At 43.4% G+C, this 16,266-nt stretch overlaps 2 protein-coding genes across 3 annotated transcripts; one reads left to right on the forward strand and one right to left on the reverse strand.

The window, feature by feature from the left end:
* Window positions 1-2,235: 2,235 nt before the first annotated feature.
* LOC109895158 (isotocin-neurophysin IT 2) lies at window positions 2,236-3,454 on the reverse strand. The gene is made up of 3 exons (XM_020488818.2): window positions 3,256-3,454; window positions 2,772-2,976; window positions 2,236-2,671 (listed from the first exon to the last, which is right to left on the reverse strand). The coding sequence occupies exons 1-3, from the start codon at window positions 3,373-3,375 to the stop codon at window positions 2,532-2,534; spliced, it is 465 nt and encodes a 154-aa protein (XP_020344407.1). The 5' UTR covers window positions 3,376-3,454; the 3' UTR covers window positions 2,236-2,531.
* Window positions 3,455-5,808: 2,354 nt separating this feature from the next.
* LOC109896148 (zinc finger protein 366) lies at window positions 5,809-16,223 on the forward strand. Of its 2 annotated transcripts, XM_020490414.2 has the most exons (8): window positions 5,809-5,951; window positions 7,296-8,324; window positions 9,807-9,974; window positions 10,266-10,416; window positions 10,734-10,820; window positions 11,068-11,259; window positions 12,855-13,029; window positions 14,949-16,223. In XM_020490414.2, exons 2-8 carry the CDS (start codon window positions 7,300-7,302, stop codon window positions 15,689-15,691), a joined length of 2,541 nt encoding a protein of 846 aa, XP_020346003.1. In that variant the 5' UTR covers window positions 5,809-5,951; window positions 7,296-7,299; the 3' UTR covers window positions 15,692-16,223. The 2 variants fall into 2 exon arrangements, with proteins under 2 accessions (XP_020346003.1, XP_020346004.1); XM_020490415.2 differs by lacking the exon at window positions 10,734-10,820.
* Window positions 16,224-16,266: the final 43 nt, after the last annotated feature.

Below are 16,266 nucleotides of genomic sequence, written 5' to 3' on the forward strand. Positions count from 1 at the left end.
CAACAAAAACAAGGGGTTAAATGTGTCAAAAAAAAAACACAATTTCCTGAGCTTTTATATATGTCCTAGATACAGGACAGACACCTCAACCTTATGATGTATTATTTGACTGCCTTTTTTGCCATTTATGAATGTGTTATTCCATGCGTTTCTACTGGCAATAGTAATAAAGGCCAAGTTCAATATATCAAATCTTGGGATTGAGACTTTTAGAGGTTGATTATCATAAAAAATATGCAATGGGACTGCAATGGCACTTATAAATGTAGATCCTTCAAACACCCACAAACAGGGAAATCGATCCCAATCAAAGGTGTTATTACGTGCTCCACTAAGCCAGTTATTTATCTTATAACTTGTCCTTGTGGTAAAAATGATGTGGGTAAAACAAAGCACGAATAAAAGTACGTATCTCAGAGCATCGTAGCACCATTAGGTGTAAAAACTTGACTTACCCAGTTGCGGCCCACTTTTTGGAGGCAGGCCACTCGATTTCGTCTCTGCGTTATATTGGCATGGAACATGTCACCCTCCCTAGGAGAGGGGGGACCTTGATCATTTATTGTTAAAATGAGAGGCTGTCTGGATCTTTAACTTAAAGACCCTTGATCCCTTCGGTCTCAAAGTAGACTTTGATCTGAAGCCGTTCTTGTGATTATTGTGACTTTGCCATTGTAATTGTTTGTAAGCTTGTGTAGTCGAAAATGAATCTATGATTGTATGCTATCCCTTTGTTGTTTGTATGCTGTGCTTTGTATGCCATTTTAATATTTGAGAATTAACCAATGATATCAGGCCACTCTTGGCCATGATTACAGACACCTGTGTCTTTTGACACTATATAAACGAGTCATCCCGCAGTGTTTGTGATTATACCCTGATGAAGACAGCTTGGCTGTCGAAAACGTTGGTAATTACATTTTTGCATTTGAGCTCCTAGAGTGTGCGGCTCTCTTTCATTTTCAAGTTTTCTACTCCGCTAGCCAGCACCTCACCTAAATAGCTGTGCGTTTATTTTTCTTCTAGATCATTCAAAAATAACCTTCCAAATAATACACTTAATATTAGCTGTTAAACCACAGATTTCCACTACATATTTTACTTTTATTTAACCAGGCAAGTCAGTTAAGAACAAATTCTTATTTTCAATGATGGCCTAGGAACAGTGGGTTAACTGCCTTGTTCAGGGGCAAATCAACTGATTTTTACCTTGTCAGCTCAGGGATTTGATCTTCCTAACTTTTGGTTATTAGTCCAATGCTCTAACAATCAGATTACACTGCCTCTATTGTATCTGCATATCATTCTGAAAGTAGAATTTTGGCGGTTTCCAAAACCACATTGCATTTGAGTGAGTCAGAACAGATATGGTCAATTGTTGAAATGAGAACCTTATGGCTGTATGGCCTTGGGTTCTCAAGAGCTAGGTTAGGTTTAAATTATAAAGAAAATCTCAATGTGACTTGGATTTAAAACTTGGATTTAAAAGGAATAGCGTTGAGACCGGTGGAATGAAACTCTCTCAGCCATGTTTCACCAATCCAATGCTTTTACTTTAGTAGTACAAGAATAATCAAGTTCGATACCTAGACATGTTTTTCTACGTTAGCCTGTAATAGCTAGTGATAAGGATGCACAAGCTAGACCTTTTTTGAAACATCACCATCTCCTGGCCGCAATTACCCGCCAGATTTAAGTAGCTTGAAAAGCCCCCCCAAAAGAAATCAAAACATGTATTTTAGTTAGTTTTGGAGTCAAAGATAATTGTTTCAATATTGTTTTTCAAATGGGTTTGTCAATTATTTTAATACAGTTTACTAAATAGTTTTTCGGTGATTATTTTTGCTTACTATATTAACCTTGGTAGTAGTAATGCAAAAACATTTATCTGGATTTGTATTTAAAACCTATGGTCACTATCCCAGTTACAACCTATTCCAGTTCCTGTTTCTGGTTCTAAATGACCTACAGGATATCTGCTCAAAGGTTTGTGTGGTATTATTATTATTATATAAGGACAGCTGTGATAGTGAAGGAGAGTAAAGTCCATATAACAGATGTTTCATGGGCCATTGTAGTGACTTACCAAACATTGTGCTGGCCTAAATACTGAGCCTAATGTTACAGTAAATATGAGAACTACATGACGAAGAGCACTTAGCCACTCATTTCATGTTTCAGATGTAGATGTTAAACAACGGGTAATTGTTTAGCTGATAGAGAAAAATGCCTAAACCATGCACACTCTCACGCTTTATTAAAATACACGTGGGGACTCTTAACACTTGTAAGATTAATGATAGCTATTCCTATACATACAGTACATAAAATATATTAGTATTAGTATTTAATACAAAGGCAATCTACAGAGGAGTGCACAGGTTCCAATCCAGTGAGGTTGCCTATAAACTGAAGGAGGCCAGTGAAATAGATGAATTAATCAATGAACTACAACTAGGTTACCTTGAACTACAAATCCTAACAACCAATCTCTCAAGTGACCCCCATGGAAACCTGGCATCATTGGCAGCTCATTGGTGGACTCGATGAGGAGGGGTGTGGCCAGCCATGTGAAGGAGCCTGAGGAGGGCGTCATCGCTGCCCTCTGATTGGCTGATTTGATTGTCGCCTTCCTCCTCTGCCAGACAGGATTGGTCCGCACTGCAGCCCTCTGAGATACAGAAAGCAAAGCATTTTATCCACCACTATATTAGAACCAGTGGAATAACCATAGAAATCATCCCAGAAACATGACATTGAAGTTTCCTTACCTGAGTCACAACAGATGCCTGGTGCAGCGCAGCGTCCTTCTTCAGATCCACAGGGTCTCCCTCCTGCCTGACAGGGGGTGGGCAGGTAGTTCTCCTCCATGCAGCGTGCCGTCTCTGGGGAGCCCATCCAGCAGCCCAGCCCTTCCCCACAGCAGATACTGGGGCCGAAACAGCGGCCCTGCTCCCCTGGCCCACACAACATGCACTGCAGGAGGAAAGAAGGGACAATCGGGTATTAAGTTGTACAATCATTCAAAAACATTGATTCTTATCAACATTCTTACTCCCTTTTTTCACAGGGAAGTTAACGGTTCATTGTCAAATCTCAGAATTCAGATACTTCAGAATTCAGTGCTTCTACAGAGCTTCACTTTCAGTTCCTACTCCTCTTGATGCATAAGACAAATCATGCCTGCTGTTTACAATACACATACGATTTAAGTAGTGTAGATCTAGATTCTAGACCGATACAGTTGCCACTCACCTTGCGTTGTGGAGAGTCCATGACGGACCTCTTGCCCCCGATGGGACAGTTGGAGATGTAGCAGGCTGAACAGAAAGACATGAGGAAGAATAAACACAAGACCACAGCGGCTCCAGTCATCTCTACTGAGAGAAGAGGAATAGAGTACAAGTCGAATGTGTTTCTTTGTTTCGGAGTGACTCCCGGGTGAATGTTGAAGTTATGTATCTTCAGTAGCACCCAGACCTCTTATATACCTCTCCCCTCTCTCCCGGGGAGTGACACGGACCCCTGACATCCACTTAGGGTTAATTAACGAGCCTGTCTTACTCACCCTCCCTCCTGATAGCGCTGGCCCCTGGCTTGGGCTTGGCAGATGCCTGGCCAGTAGTACAGTCATACAGTGAGTGGCCTGGCGCGGCCTCAGCCATAGAGACAATCATTAGTGGAGGGCCTGTGTCCGTGACTATGCATGTGAAAGAGGAGAGGTGTCAGAAGAATGAGACAGACGGGAAGTGCTTGGTGTGTAGATTGGGATGGGGGGGATGTGTTGAACCTGGACCTATTATTAGAGAGATGACGAAATGAGATGGTGATTGTGAGGCAATTACTGTAGAGCAGTGTATTTCAGTGTTAGCTAACTATCTGACAGACTAGTTGGCTACATCCTGTAGATGGTTCCAGTTCAAGGATTGAGAAAACAGCACCATATAGTAATGGGATAAGAAGACATATTTGTACCTACTGAGATTATACACCATTTCATCGACTAGATTCAGTTGTGGATTCATTTTTGCTTGAGCAGAGGGTCGGTGGCCGGAACACAATTACAAATAATTTGTAGACTGAAAATTGACCGCAAGAAGCCCAAACAGATAAAATGTTTGACTAAAATGTAATCATTTCAAACATTGTTTATTTGTATATGATCACGTGTCTCTATATTATCGTGGGAATACTAAAAAACTATTTCTTAAATTATAATCACTTGGAGCTGATTTCCCGGTATGTCCAACAATGAAAATTCCACTCCATTTTTATAATTTAAGTGATTATTATTATTATTTTTGCTCAGAAGACTTGGGGGGCCAAATAAAACCACCCTTGGGCCAAATTCAGCCCAGTTGGTGAACCCTGCACTAGGGGTTATCTTATTAATGCACTTTATGAGCTTTTTATTGGCTACACACATTGGCACACTAGCACACACACTAGCACACGCACAAGCACACACACACACACACGATATACCTGATATGTCACCTTAATAAACTTTCTAATTCCTCATAGCAATTAGTACACATTGTTGAGGTCTTAGGTTAATTGATTAACCGAGTCCGTTAACAGAGACAACGCTAATCGGCTTCCCATTAGAGACTTTCACTCTTCCAATGAGATGAGCTCAATTAGTGCCTTTCGGTTTAGTCATCCTGTACTGATGCAGAAAGGCAGGGTGAATATATACGCAAATTGTGGGGGGCGAGTTTACGTCGGATGATTGTGGCATGCACGTGTCATAAGATTTATGTGATATCACAGTTTTCAACCTTTAAGAGCCAGTACCCACTATGAAGAGTCACTGTGAGTAAAGACAAGTAAAGGCTGGGTGTTGCTGCCAGGAACATGTCTATATGCTTGTGTATTGGCCTGACTGAGAGAGTAATGATGGACCAGTTCAAATATGTTGTATATGTACACTTCATCACTTTTAAAGAGTATTTGAAATGGCCCAACTGAGCTCTTCTCCCATGGTGCAGTGGGGTTATCCTTCCCACATGTGGCTGTATTGACTCACTACATGTTACACTGTCATACATGAGCCAACTCAATCCTTCTGTTTATGCTGAATAAAATCTACCCATCACTCAAGAGGCTAAAGCAGACTAGTTGAACAAAGGAATACCTTGAAATACTCTAATATTCCTAGTCATTACGTTGATACCCTAGTATATGTGTAGATCAGACAGAGCTTCACTTTGATTTAGACGTGCGTCTAAATGACTTGGAACACTGTCATGTCATCAAGACACTTAAATGTTATATCATAACCATGAGCATTCACAGAGCATACACCAGCATCACATGACAACATATTCATTACCTTTCTGTGGTGGTTCCTAATTGGTCAATTAAATAATCTATGCATAATTGTCTTTCCAGCATCAAATTTTTTCCACACGTCCTGAAGCCATTATTGCACTAACTAACGTCACAGATGTTATGTTTAAGCAGTGTGAATCTAGCATGTGAGGTGTAATCTGCAGGATGGGAAAAACAGGGTTGTGAAAGTGATTCCCAGAACTGTTGGTGTTGGCAGTTGAAAACTCCTCTCCTGGACTTCCATGCTTGTTTACCAATGCACAACATTCAATCAGCATTGTACTACTATTCAATTGTTTAAAACAAGCCTCATCCAGTCTCTCCCAAAGCTGTGTAAATCCTTATTTTGTAGAGAAATTGAGATGTCTATCTAGTGTTTCCTTATTTTTCAGCAGGAAGGCTTGTTGACTTCCTCTCCCTCCCTTCCTTCCTTCTCTCCGAAGGTACTCATCTGAAAAATGAGAACAAAGCGATTGTTCCTGTTCTCTTTCTTAAGTCACATCAAATGCTGTCCGTGGATGGGTGGCTCATTGTCAGGACAGCAGCAGGCCAGAGAGATTGTTACAGGAGCTGGAATACAGCCTAACACAGCTACTGAACTACCGCTGGACAGAGAGGTGAGTCTCTCAGGTCCAGCTGAGGACTAACAGGGCATGGCATGACATGAGGGTGATGGGGGAGCTTTTGTTTTATTGTCTTAGTTGTGTTGTATTGTTTTCACTGGGGATATACACTGGCAGGGCAGACAGAGAGAGAGAGGAAGAGACAGAGTGGTCTTTCAGTACTGCACCGTTCTGTGTAGAATAGATAGTAAGGGCATGGTTCTGGGGAAAATTTTGCATTTAAAAAATGTTGAGAAACTGTGTGTATTGCCTAAATAGAGATATTGTAAGTACTTGTGTATCTGACAGTACTGTGTGTGGCGCAGAGTAATGTAGTGAACGTATTTGAGGTGATTCATAAAAATGAATAGAGAAAGTGTTTGAATATGCATTGACGTCTGGTTGATAATGAATTGCTTGAGTGTCTGACAGTCAGGTACATGTGACTGGTTACTCTGTTTGCATTTGAGGAAACATTTGATTTAACTGGTTTTCATAATATCGTAATATGTTTATATCGCATACTTTACATCGTGATATTTTTTTCACACTGTGACTGGAATTACACATAGAAGCTTAGAGTAGCCCATTATTAAGTGTCTTTTTATTAACAATAATTGAATTGTGCCCTAATCTTCATCCTTGATGATGACCATCACCATCCCAATCCCTATCAACATTGGAAGTTCTCAGTGGTTTTGGTCTGTAGATTGATAGTATTCACATAACTGGCATCATTAATAATGAACCTTTTACAGCAGTGGGCTAAAAAAATGGACTTTGAATCCGAAGTATACAGCTGACACACATGGTTATGGGCAGCAACAAAAAAAGAAGACACCTGTACAGTGTCAGATATACAGTGCATTCGGAAAGTATTCTGACACCTTGACGTTTTCCACATTTAGCCTTATGGATGGATGTAGTTGGTTGGCTCTTCTTAAGCAGAGTATGCAGATCTACAAAGTGGTCAATTTGTTTGGAACTTGTGCTTCTCTAGAGCCAAGTAAGAAATCTAACACAGCGTTGTAGTGGAGGACAAAAGGAGAAGTGCCCTTCCACCAATCCATGCAAAAAGATGAACAAAGCAGAGAGAGGAGGAGAAGTGAACATTAGTTCCTGTTTCAGAGGAATGGATGGTAGAGGAAGAAGGGATGGTAGTACAGAAGCGAGAAGTGACAGGTTATAACGATGTAACAGAGGACAGCGATTAGTGTTGTCGCGGCTACCTGTGCAGTAGGTAGGTAACGCCAGAAGGACTGGTTCACTTCCTCAGGTGTTGGAGAAGCATGCTTATGGTAATCATATTGTAATGGTTGACATACATAACTGATATCTTCTGTATATTTCCCCATGCAGGTAAATGATGGACACAGACATTTTAGGTTTCAGACCAGACAGGGGGAGTCCTCATAGGGAAGACCTGAGACCTGTCTCTCACCACAGTCTTTATCTGAGCCCACCCCCACTCTACCTGAACCCGACCAAACTCTCCCTCTTCCCGACCAGAGAGGCCTACAGCCCCCTGACTCACCATCGGCCACGGGGCTCTGAGGGCATGCATTACACCCAGAGGGAAGGTTCCCAAAAACGCAAAAGAAGGCCACAAAAAATGGAGGGTTCCGAATCCCCTACAGGAGACATGGAGGAGGTGGAGCGTCGAGGCAACACCAAGACTGTTGATCTCAACCACCTTCCGTTCTCCCTCCCTCCTCGCCCATGTCTCCCTCCCTCTCCCATGCCCATTCAAGGTATGATCGACCTGAGCCGGCTCCAGCTGCACCACAGGGCTATGTCCAGATATGAGACAACTATGGGCCTCCCATTGCAGGTGAAACAGGAACCACTCAGCCCCTCACCTTTGTGGCCTCCCTCTCCTCTCCTCCATCACCACCCTCCTCCCCTATTCTTCCCCCCTCTCCACCCCAGCCTCCTCCCCTTCCCCTTCTTCATGCCTGGGCCCATCATGCACCTCTCTCCTGGAGCCTTCTACCCGGGAGAGGCACCACGACCTAGTCGGCGCAGCCCAGACAGAGGGCCCCGAGGTGGGATGACCAGCGCTGAGAAGCTGGGTCTCAACATCCACATCGACGACAGCTACCACGTAGATGTAGGAGGAAACCAGAAGCGTTGGAAGTGCCGTACGTGTGAGAAGTCATACACATCCAAGTATAACCTGGTCACACACATCCTGGGCCACAGTGGGATCAAGCCTCACAGCTGCCATCTGTGTGGGAATCGGTTCAAGCAGCTGAGCCACCTGCACACTCACCTGCTCACCCACCAGGGCACACGGCCACACAAGTGCCAGGTGTGCCACAAGGCCTTCACCCAGACCAGCCACCTGAAGAGACATATGATGCAGCATAGTGACGTGAAGCCGTACAGGTCAGTAATGGCACCATCTTAGTCTAGATTAGAGTTACTGGAGTTAATAGACTAGAGTTACTCTTTATTTAGTCTAGCTGAGAATTAAGAAAATTAGTTCAACAAGGACCTTACATTACATGCCTAGTCTGTGACTCAAACGCAGACCAAGGATAGAACAAACTTAGACCTGTCCATAAATTGTCATCAGTATGGGAGAGTGGGGTAAGTTGACACATTTTTTCCTTCAATTTTTTCATTCAGCATCACTCCATCAAGGGAAATATAGTATTCTTTCTAACAAAAGTATCTACATAGACTCAGTTTATTAGGTACATCACCCAGTTCACGAAAATGGCTCACTCCTACAGACAGTGAGTCACGTGGCCATGGCTTGCTATATAAAGCAGTTAGACAGGCATCAAGGCATTCAGTTACTGTTCAATTGAATGTTAGAAGGGGCAAAAGAGAGACCTAAGAGGATTTGAGGTATGATCATCGGTACCAGGCGTAATGGATCCAGTATCTCAAAAAATGTCCACCCTCATGGGACTTTTCACGCACAACAGTGTCTTCTTTACCGAGAATGGTGTGACAAACATAAAACATCCAGTTAGCGGCACACCTGTGGGCGAAAACAGCTTGTTGATGAGAGGTCGAAGGAGAATGGCAAGAATCGTGCAAGCTAACAGGCGGCCCACAAACAGGCAAGTAATGGCGCAGTACAACAGTGGTGTGCAGAACGGCATCTCGGAACGCACAATTAGTCGGCTCTTGTCACTGATGGGCTATTGCAGCAGACGACCACACTGGGTTCAACTCCTATCAGCTAAAAACAAGAAGAAGCGGCTTCAGTGGGCACGCAATCACCAACACTGGACAATTGAGAAGTGGAAAAACCTTGCTTGGTCTGACGAATCCCGGTTTCTGTTCCATCACGCTGATGGAAGATTCAGGATTTGGCTTAAGCAGCATGAGTCCATGTCCCCATCCTGCCTGGTGTCAATGGTACAGGCTGGTGGTGGTGTAATGGTGTGGGGATTTTTTTCCTAGCACACATTAGGTCCTATAATATGAATTGAGTAATGTTTCCATGCCCTGAAGAATTCAGGCTGTTCTGGAGGCAAAGGGGGGTCCAACCCGGTGCTAGATAGGGTGTACCTAGTAAACTGTCCACTGAGCGAGGTTCTACCTCAAATCAAAAAGGGTTCTCCTACGGGCACAGCCGAAGAACCATTTTGGAACCCTTTTTTCTACACGTGTATAGCCAACAACTGATGTATAGAGCAATCTTACAATTATTTACTTTGGTTTAGATACAAGCTTCATGAAATCTCGAACACAATAAATATATATATATATTTTTTTACCTAACTTGCTTATCACTTTTTCCATGTGGTTTCTTCTTTCACAGACTCCATGACCCCTTCCTAAATATTTGGTCAAATTATTAATTTTGTTTAGTGTTTCTACTCCTCTCCTATCCTACCCTCTCTTCTCTAGTTGTGGGGTGTGTGGGAGGGGTTTTGCCTACCCTAGTGAGCTGCGGGCCCATGAGCTGAAGCATGAGAAAGGCCAGGAGAACGTGTGTGTGGAGTGTGGTTTGGACTTCCCCACTCTGGCCCAGCTCAAGAGACACCTGACGGCCCACAGAGGTCCCACCCTTTACAGGTAGCTGTATGCCCAGAAACACCCGATGGGCTGCACATTACCTTGTGTCTGTTGCCCCTATTTCTGCTTGTAGATATTTTACATTACCACCACTGGAAGATTTGTGGGTTTGACAGTAAAAAAACAACAACAAGCAGGTTATCAGGAAACGGTTACTTTTTTGGCTAAATCCAGGCCACATCAGAGTGTGAGTTTTCTGTATAGAATTATAGTTCTATCTCAATTCTAATTCTCATTCTATTTCAATAGTTTTCTGTCCAGGTGTATAGCAAGTGTCTGTTTTCTGTCCAGGTGTAGTGAGTGCCAGAAGAGCTTCCAGTACCCCAGCCAGCTGCAGAACCACATGATGAAGCACAAAGACATCCGGCCATACATCTGCAGCGAGTGTGGCATGGAGTTTATACAGTCCCATCACCTCAAACAGCACACACTCACACATAAGGTAAGACTGGGTGGGGTTTTCATACTGTCCGCGTAATGCTGCCCACTAATGTCAACATGTGTGTTTAGAGGGACGTGTCTTTACACGGCTAGGTTGTGTTGTGTTGTGGAGATGAAGTGTCTGTGGGTCAAAGGGCTGTTAAGGCTTTATCTGTTGACAGCATCAGCTGGCTGGTGCCATGACACGTAGCCTGCATCAAGGGCCTTTACATTTGTTGACATGAAATGGTTTTGTTATGGGATATACGTACATGACAGTATGATGACTTTCATACTACAAATTTCACACCATTGTTTCTGCTTCAAACTGTCTTTTAGTACTACATGGTGAAGCCAGGACAAAGAGCAGCTCTCCTCAAAAACCTTGAGCCCAGCAAACAGACAAATGAGACTTTAGAAAGAGATGTGAGTGCATGCTACAGTAACCGTAGCTACAAGTTCAGTCATGTAATATTGTGAGAATCCTATTATTCTGCCTTTTTCAGACGATACAAGGCATCCACTCTCTTTTTGTCATGCTAACATGTCTGTCTTTGTCCCTGACGGCCTTTGCTTGTCAACATGTAAGACAGTTTTCCACTCTGATGGTTATTTAGACAAACAACAATTAATGAAAACATTATATATATCTCTCTCTCTCTCTCTCTCTCAGGGGGTGAAGGAGCACAAGTGTCGTATCTGTGGTCGGGAGTTCACCCTCTTGGCAAACATGAAGCGCCACGTCTTGATCCATACTAACATCAGGTCTTACCAGTGTCACCTCTGCTTCAAGAGCTTTGTCCAGAAACAGACCCTCAAGGCCCACATGATCGTCCACTCTGACATTAAACCCTACAAATGCAAGGTGACTGTTCTTATGGTACAATATGTTGAGGAGAGTGCTAGAGACAGTTTCATTTATGACATTTCAAAATCAACTACAACTCCTTTTATTAAAGCCAGGGTATCTTTCCTCCGACACATTGGTGCGGCTGGCTTCCGGGTTGAGGGAGCAGTGTGTCAAGAAGCAGTGTGGCTTGGCGGGGCATGTATCGGAGGACACATGGCTCTCGAACATCGCCTCTCCCGAGTCCGCACGGGAGTGGCAGCGATGGGACAAGACTGTAACTACCAATTGGATATCACAAAATTGGGGGGAAAAAAGAACAAATAAAACAAACAATAGTTTTATTACTATGATATACATTCTAGAGAAGCCAATAGACACTCTGAAGCAGCTCAACACTGTTTCTGAGTGTCTGTATGACCTTGTTCACTAATTAAAGAGTTGAGACGATGAGGAGAATGTAGACAGAGAGAAGATTTGGCAGTGATATCCCTCCTCTTCCATAGGAAGGATATCGCTGCACAAACTGCCTCTCTAACAATGGCCCCCAGCCTCCCCGGAGATCAGGCCCCGCAAATAGATTTCATCTCGCTTTCTCTGCTGCTGGAGGGAACACTTCCTGTTTTCTCACGGTCCTCTTGGACAGTTTACAGTCCCTCTCTCCTCCTGAAGGAAACCCTAATCAAAAAGAATACAGAGGAAGGACAGAGCAGGAGTTGCCCTTCCCATCCCTCCTCTTCTGGCCCTTCCCATCCCTCCTCTTCTGGCCCTTCCCATCCCTCCTCTTCTGGCCCTTCCCATCCCTCCTCTTCTGGCCCTTCCCATCCCTCCTCTTCTGGCCCTTTCTGTCTGTCTGTCTGTCTGTCTGTCTGTCTGTCTGTCTGTCTGTCTGTCTGTCTGTCTGTCTGTCTGTCTGTCTGTCTGTCTGTCTGTCTGTCTGTCTGTCTGTCTGTCTGTCTGTCTGTCTGTCTGTCTGTCTGTCTGTCTGTCTGTCTGTCTGTCTGTCTGTCTGTCTGTCTGTCTGTCTGTCTGTCTGTCTGTCTGTCTGTCTGTCTGTCTGTCTGTCTGTCTGTCTGTCTGTCTGTCTGTCTGTCTGTCTGTCTGTCTGTCTGTCTGTCTGTCTGTACACATACGTTCACGATTGCGTCCAGCTCCTATTACAGCTCTGAATGAGGATTCGTCATCTAACATATCAGTTGTTTGATAGAGAAGAAAGTTTGATAAGTGGACACAGTTCTAGACTTGCCATTGTTTTTCTGCCCTTGAATGATGTTTACTATACCAGGAAGTGCTATGATGTGGTTTGAGGAATAATGGAATTCCTAAATTGTAATCAAGGAATGTGTACACAAACTATTTCAATTGTTGGTATTCAATGCATTTGTTTGAGGAAAAATTACAATAATTCTTTGCCAAAATGCTGGTTTGGGTTTATCAGCTGATTGTCTGTTGCTTCCAAGCACATGCCCTGCTTTCCTAGGAGCCTGATGAAGTCTTTTAATGCTGAAAATAAATCTGTTCCACAATCTGTTTGTTCTTCAATTCATGTGCCTTATTGGTTCGTCCGTGAGCACATATCTGACTATTTTATTTTTGTTCTTCCTTGTTTTCAGCTGTGTGGGAAGGAGTTCAACAGAATGCATAACCTGATGGGCCATATGCACCTGCACTCTGACAGCAGGCCCTTCAAGTGCCGCTACTGCCCCAGCAAGTTCACTCTGAAGGGGAACCTCACCCGCCATATGAAGGTCAAACATGGGATCATGGACATGGGCCTGAATGCAAGAGGTAAGTACTCCTGGCTATGGATAAATGCATTATATGGTTCCTCCCTTTCTGCAGTGAGACTTTCTACAACCTTCCTACCCTGAAGCTAAATCAAAATCAGCCAGTCAAATTGGGATAAACAGTTCCTTCGGAATGTACTTTTCTACATTTTGTTAGGTTACAACCTTATTCTAAAATGTTTTGAATTGTTTTACAATACCCCATAATGACAAAGCAAAAACATATATATTTTTAAATGTTTGCTAATTTATAGAAATAAAATATATAATTAACATAAGTACTTTGTTGAAGGACCTTTGGCAGCAATTACAGCATTGAGTCTCCTTGGGTATGACTCTGCAAGCTTGGCACACCTGTATTTGGGGAGTTTCTCCCATTCTTCTCTGCAGATCCTCTCAAGCTCTGTCAGGTTGCATGGGGAGTGTTGCTGCACAGCTATTTCCAGGTCTCTCCAGAGATTTTCAATCGGGTTCAAGTCCGGACTCTGGCTGAGCCACTCAAGGACATTCAGAGACTTGTTCCGAAGCCACTCAGGCATTGTCAGGCATTGTCTTGGTTGTGTGCTTAGGGTTGTTGTCCTTTTGGTTCCCCAGTCTAAGGTCCTGAGCACTCTGGAGCAGGTTTCATTAAGGATCTCTCTGTACTTTACTTCATTCATCTTTGCCTCGATCCTGACTAGTCTTCTAGTCCCTGCCACTGAAAAATGTCCCCCGCACATGAGCCTTTTACTGAGGAGTGGCTTCCGTCTGTACACTCTACCATAAAGGCCTGATTGGTGGAGTGCTGCAGAGATGGTTGTCCTTCTGGAAGGTTCTCCCATCTCCACAGAGGAACTCTGTTGCTCTGTCAGAGTGACCATCGGGTTCTTGGTCACCTCCCTGACCAAGGCCCTTCTCCCCCAATTGCTCAGTTTGGCCCAGATGGCCAGCTGTAGGAATAGTCTTGGTGGTTTCAAACGTATTCCATTCAAGAATGATGGAGGCCAGTGTGTTCTTGGGGACCTTCAATGATGCAGACATTTTTTCCTACCCTTCCCCATATCTGTGCCTCGACACGATCCTGTCTCGAAGCTCTATGGACAATTCCTTCGACCTCATGGCTTGGTTTTTGCTCTGCCAACTGCCAAATGTGGGACCTTATATAGACAGGTGTGGGCCTTTCTAAATCATGTCCAATCAATTGAATTTAACACAGGTGGACTTCAATCAAGTTGTAGAGACATCTTAAGGATGATCAATGGAAACAGGATGCACCTGAGCTGAATTTCAAGTCTCATAGCAAAGTGTCTGAATACTTATGTAAATAAGTGACATCTCAATCAACCAGACAGGTCCTACAGGCCCCTGTTTTGTCGCACCTGGACTACTACCTAGTAGCACCAAAGAAGGACATAGGCAAATTGCAGTTGGTCCAGAACAGAGCAGCACTTGGATGTACACGGAGGGCGAATGTCTTGACATGCATGTCTATCTCTCCTGGCTCAAAGTTGAGGAGAGATTGATTGCACACTATTGGTCTTTGTTGTATTATATATTGTATTTTATGTTGCATTATATATTGGATTGTGTATTGTGTTATATGTTGTATTATGTGTTGTATTATATATTGTATTATACTATATTGTATTATGTATGTTATTATATATTGAATTATATTTTGTATTATGTATTGTATTATATATTGAGTTATATATTGTGTTATGTATTGTATTTTAAATTGTATTAGGTGTGTCATGTATAATATGTATTTTATTTGTTGTGTTTTGTTTCCTGTTTGGACCCCAGGAAGAGTAGCCTCTGCCTTGACAGCAGCTAATTGGGGATCCTAATAAAATACTAAATACGTATCTCTGTTGTGATATGTGTCTCTGTTCTCCAGTGTTCAGCAAATTCAGATTGTATCATGTGTCTCTCCTCCAGTGTTCAGGCGGCGGGGGAGGTTCTGCTTGTCGGCCCCTCTGGGTCTTCGGGCCCGCTCCAGACAGGAAGAGCCTTTTGACCTCTCCCAGAAGCCCCGGCCACCGCGGCCCAGCCTGTGCCTCTCCCAGTCGGACGGGGAGAGCGTCCCGGGGAGCTCCTGCCAGGAGGAGGATGAGGAAGACAGCCTGTACAGGAGGAGCCAGTACAGTCCTGAGGTCTACCAACACCACACTGGGGGACAGGGGTACAGGTCTGAGACAGATAGACAGGTGTATGGACAGGACATGGAGACAGTTGGACAGGGGTACAGGTCTGAGACAGATAGACAGGTGTATGGACAGGACATGGAAACACGTGGACAGGTGTACCCGCCTAGGGCAGGTGAAGAGGTTTATCAGCCTGTGTCAGAGCCAGGTGATGCAGAGGAAAAGGTGTACCAGCGTGTGACAGGTAGACAGGTGTATGACTCTGACTCCGAGCTGGGAGGCCAGCTGTATGAACAAGAGGCAGGTGGACACCACATAGGTGCCAATGTGCGTTACCCTGGGTCAGGTAATACAGGTAAACATGTGTACCACTCAGATTCAGAGTTAGATGACCAGTTGTATAAGCCTGACCCTGACCAGCTAGAGATAGGTGACCAGGTTTACCATTCTGACGCAGGTGAAGAGATGATGGACACACCTGAACCATGTGAAAGAGACTACCACTCAGACCCAGGTGCTTATTATCAGAAAGCATAGGGCCTGATGAGGAGAAAGAATAGGATTTGGTGAGAGCTGGAAGCAGGGTAAAGGAAGAACAGAAGAAGAAGCATAGACATTCTTAGCAGGAGGAATAGGAGTAGGGAATAGGCTACTGTGCTGAAGAGAAGAGGGTCAAGAACCATTCCAAAAGTGGTGGGGAGATATTTAAGTAGTACCTGGAACAAGCTGTGAAGCGTGTTGTATTTCAGACTGATAGGACTGACAATACTTGTGCATGTGAAAATATGTGTCTTTAAGAAAATGTTACATTTGCATGAAATTGTGATGTACATAAAATGAAAATGGTTAAGAAAATATGAAAATATTTTGTCCTAAATTGTTACTTTTTAACTAGTACTTTTATAAAGCCAATCTGTAATTAATGAGCATGGGATTTCAATGTGATAACAATCATTTATCTTTTGTAATGGTAGTTTTAAATGATTTTCTACTGAAAGTTTTAATTAGTCTGTAAATTGTGTTATTTTGTTGTGTGATGTAATGAGTAAACAAAAGTTATTTCATCTAATGAGGGAAGCCATGATTTTGTGATTTCTTGTAAACGCTTGAGT

This window comes from Oncorhynchus kisutch, linkage group LG8, assembly GCF_002021735.2.
Source record: "Oncorhynchus kisutch isolate 150728-3 linkage group LG8, Okis_V2, whole genome shotgun sequence".
NCBI classification, from domain to species: Eukaryota; Metazoa; Chordata; class Actinopteri; order Salmoniformes; family Salmonidae; genus Oncorhynchus; species Oncorhynchus kisutch.

Coding starts and splice junctions, on each gene's coding strand:
- LOC109895158 (XM_020488818.2), bottom strand. CDS start 3,375: ATGACTGGAGCCGCTGTGGTCTTGTGTTTATTCTTCCTCATGTCTTTC. Junction 2,977..3,255: donor TGGACTCTCCACAACGCAAG/GTGAGTGGCAAC, acceptor TTCCTCCTGCAG/TGCATGTTGTGTGGGCCAGG. Junction 2,672..2,771: donor AGGCATCTGTTGTGACTCAG/GTAAGGAAACTT, acceptor TCTGTATCTCAG/AGGGCTGCAGTGCGGACCAA.
- LOC109896148 (XM_020490414.2), top strand. CDS start 7,300: ATGATGGACACAGACATTTTAGGTTTCAGACCAGACAGGGGGAGTCCT. Junction 9,975..10,265: donor AGAGGTCCCACCCTTTACAG/GTAGCTGTATGC, acceptor TTTTCTGTCCAG/GTGTAGTGAGTGCCAGAAGA. Junction 10,821..11,067: donor ATGAGACTTTAGAAAGAGAT/GTGAGTGCATGC, acceptor TCTCTCTCTCAG/GGGGTGAAGGAGCACAAGTG.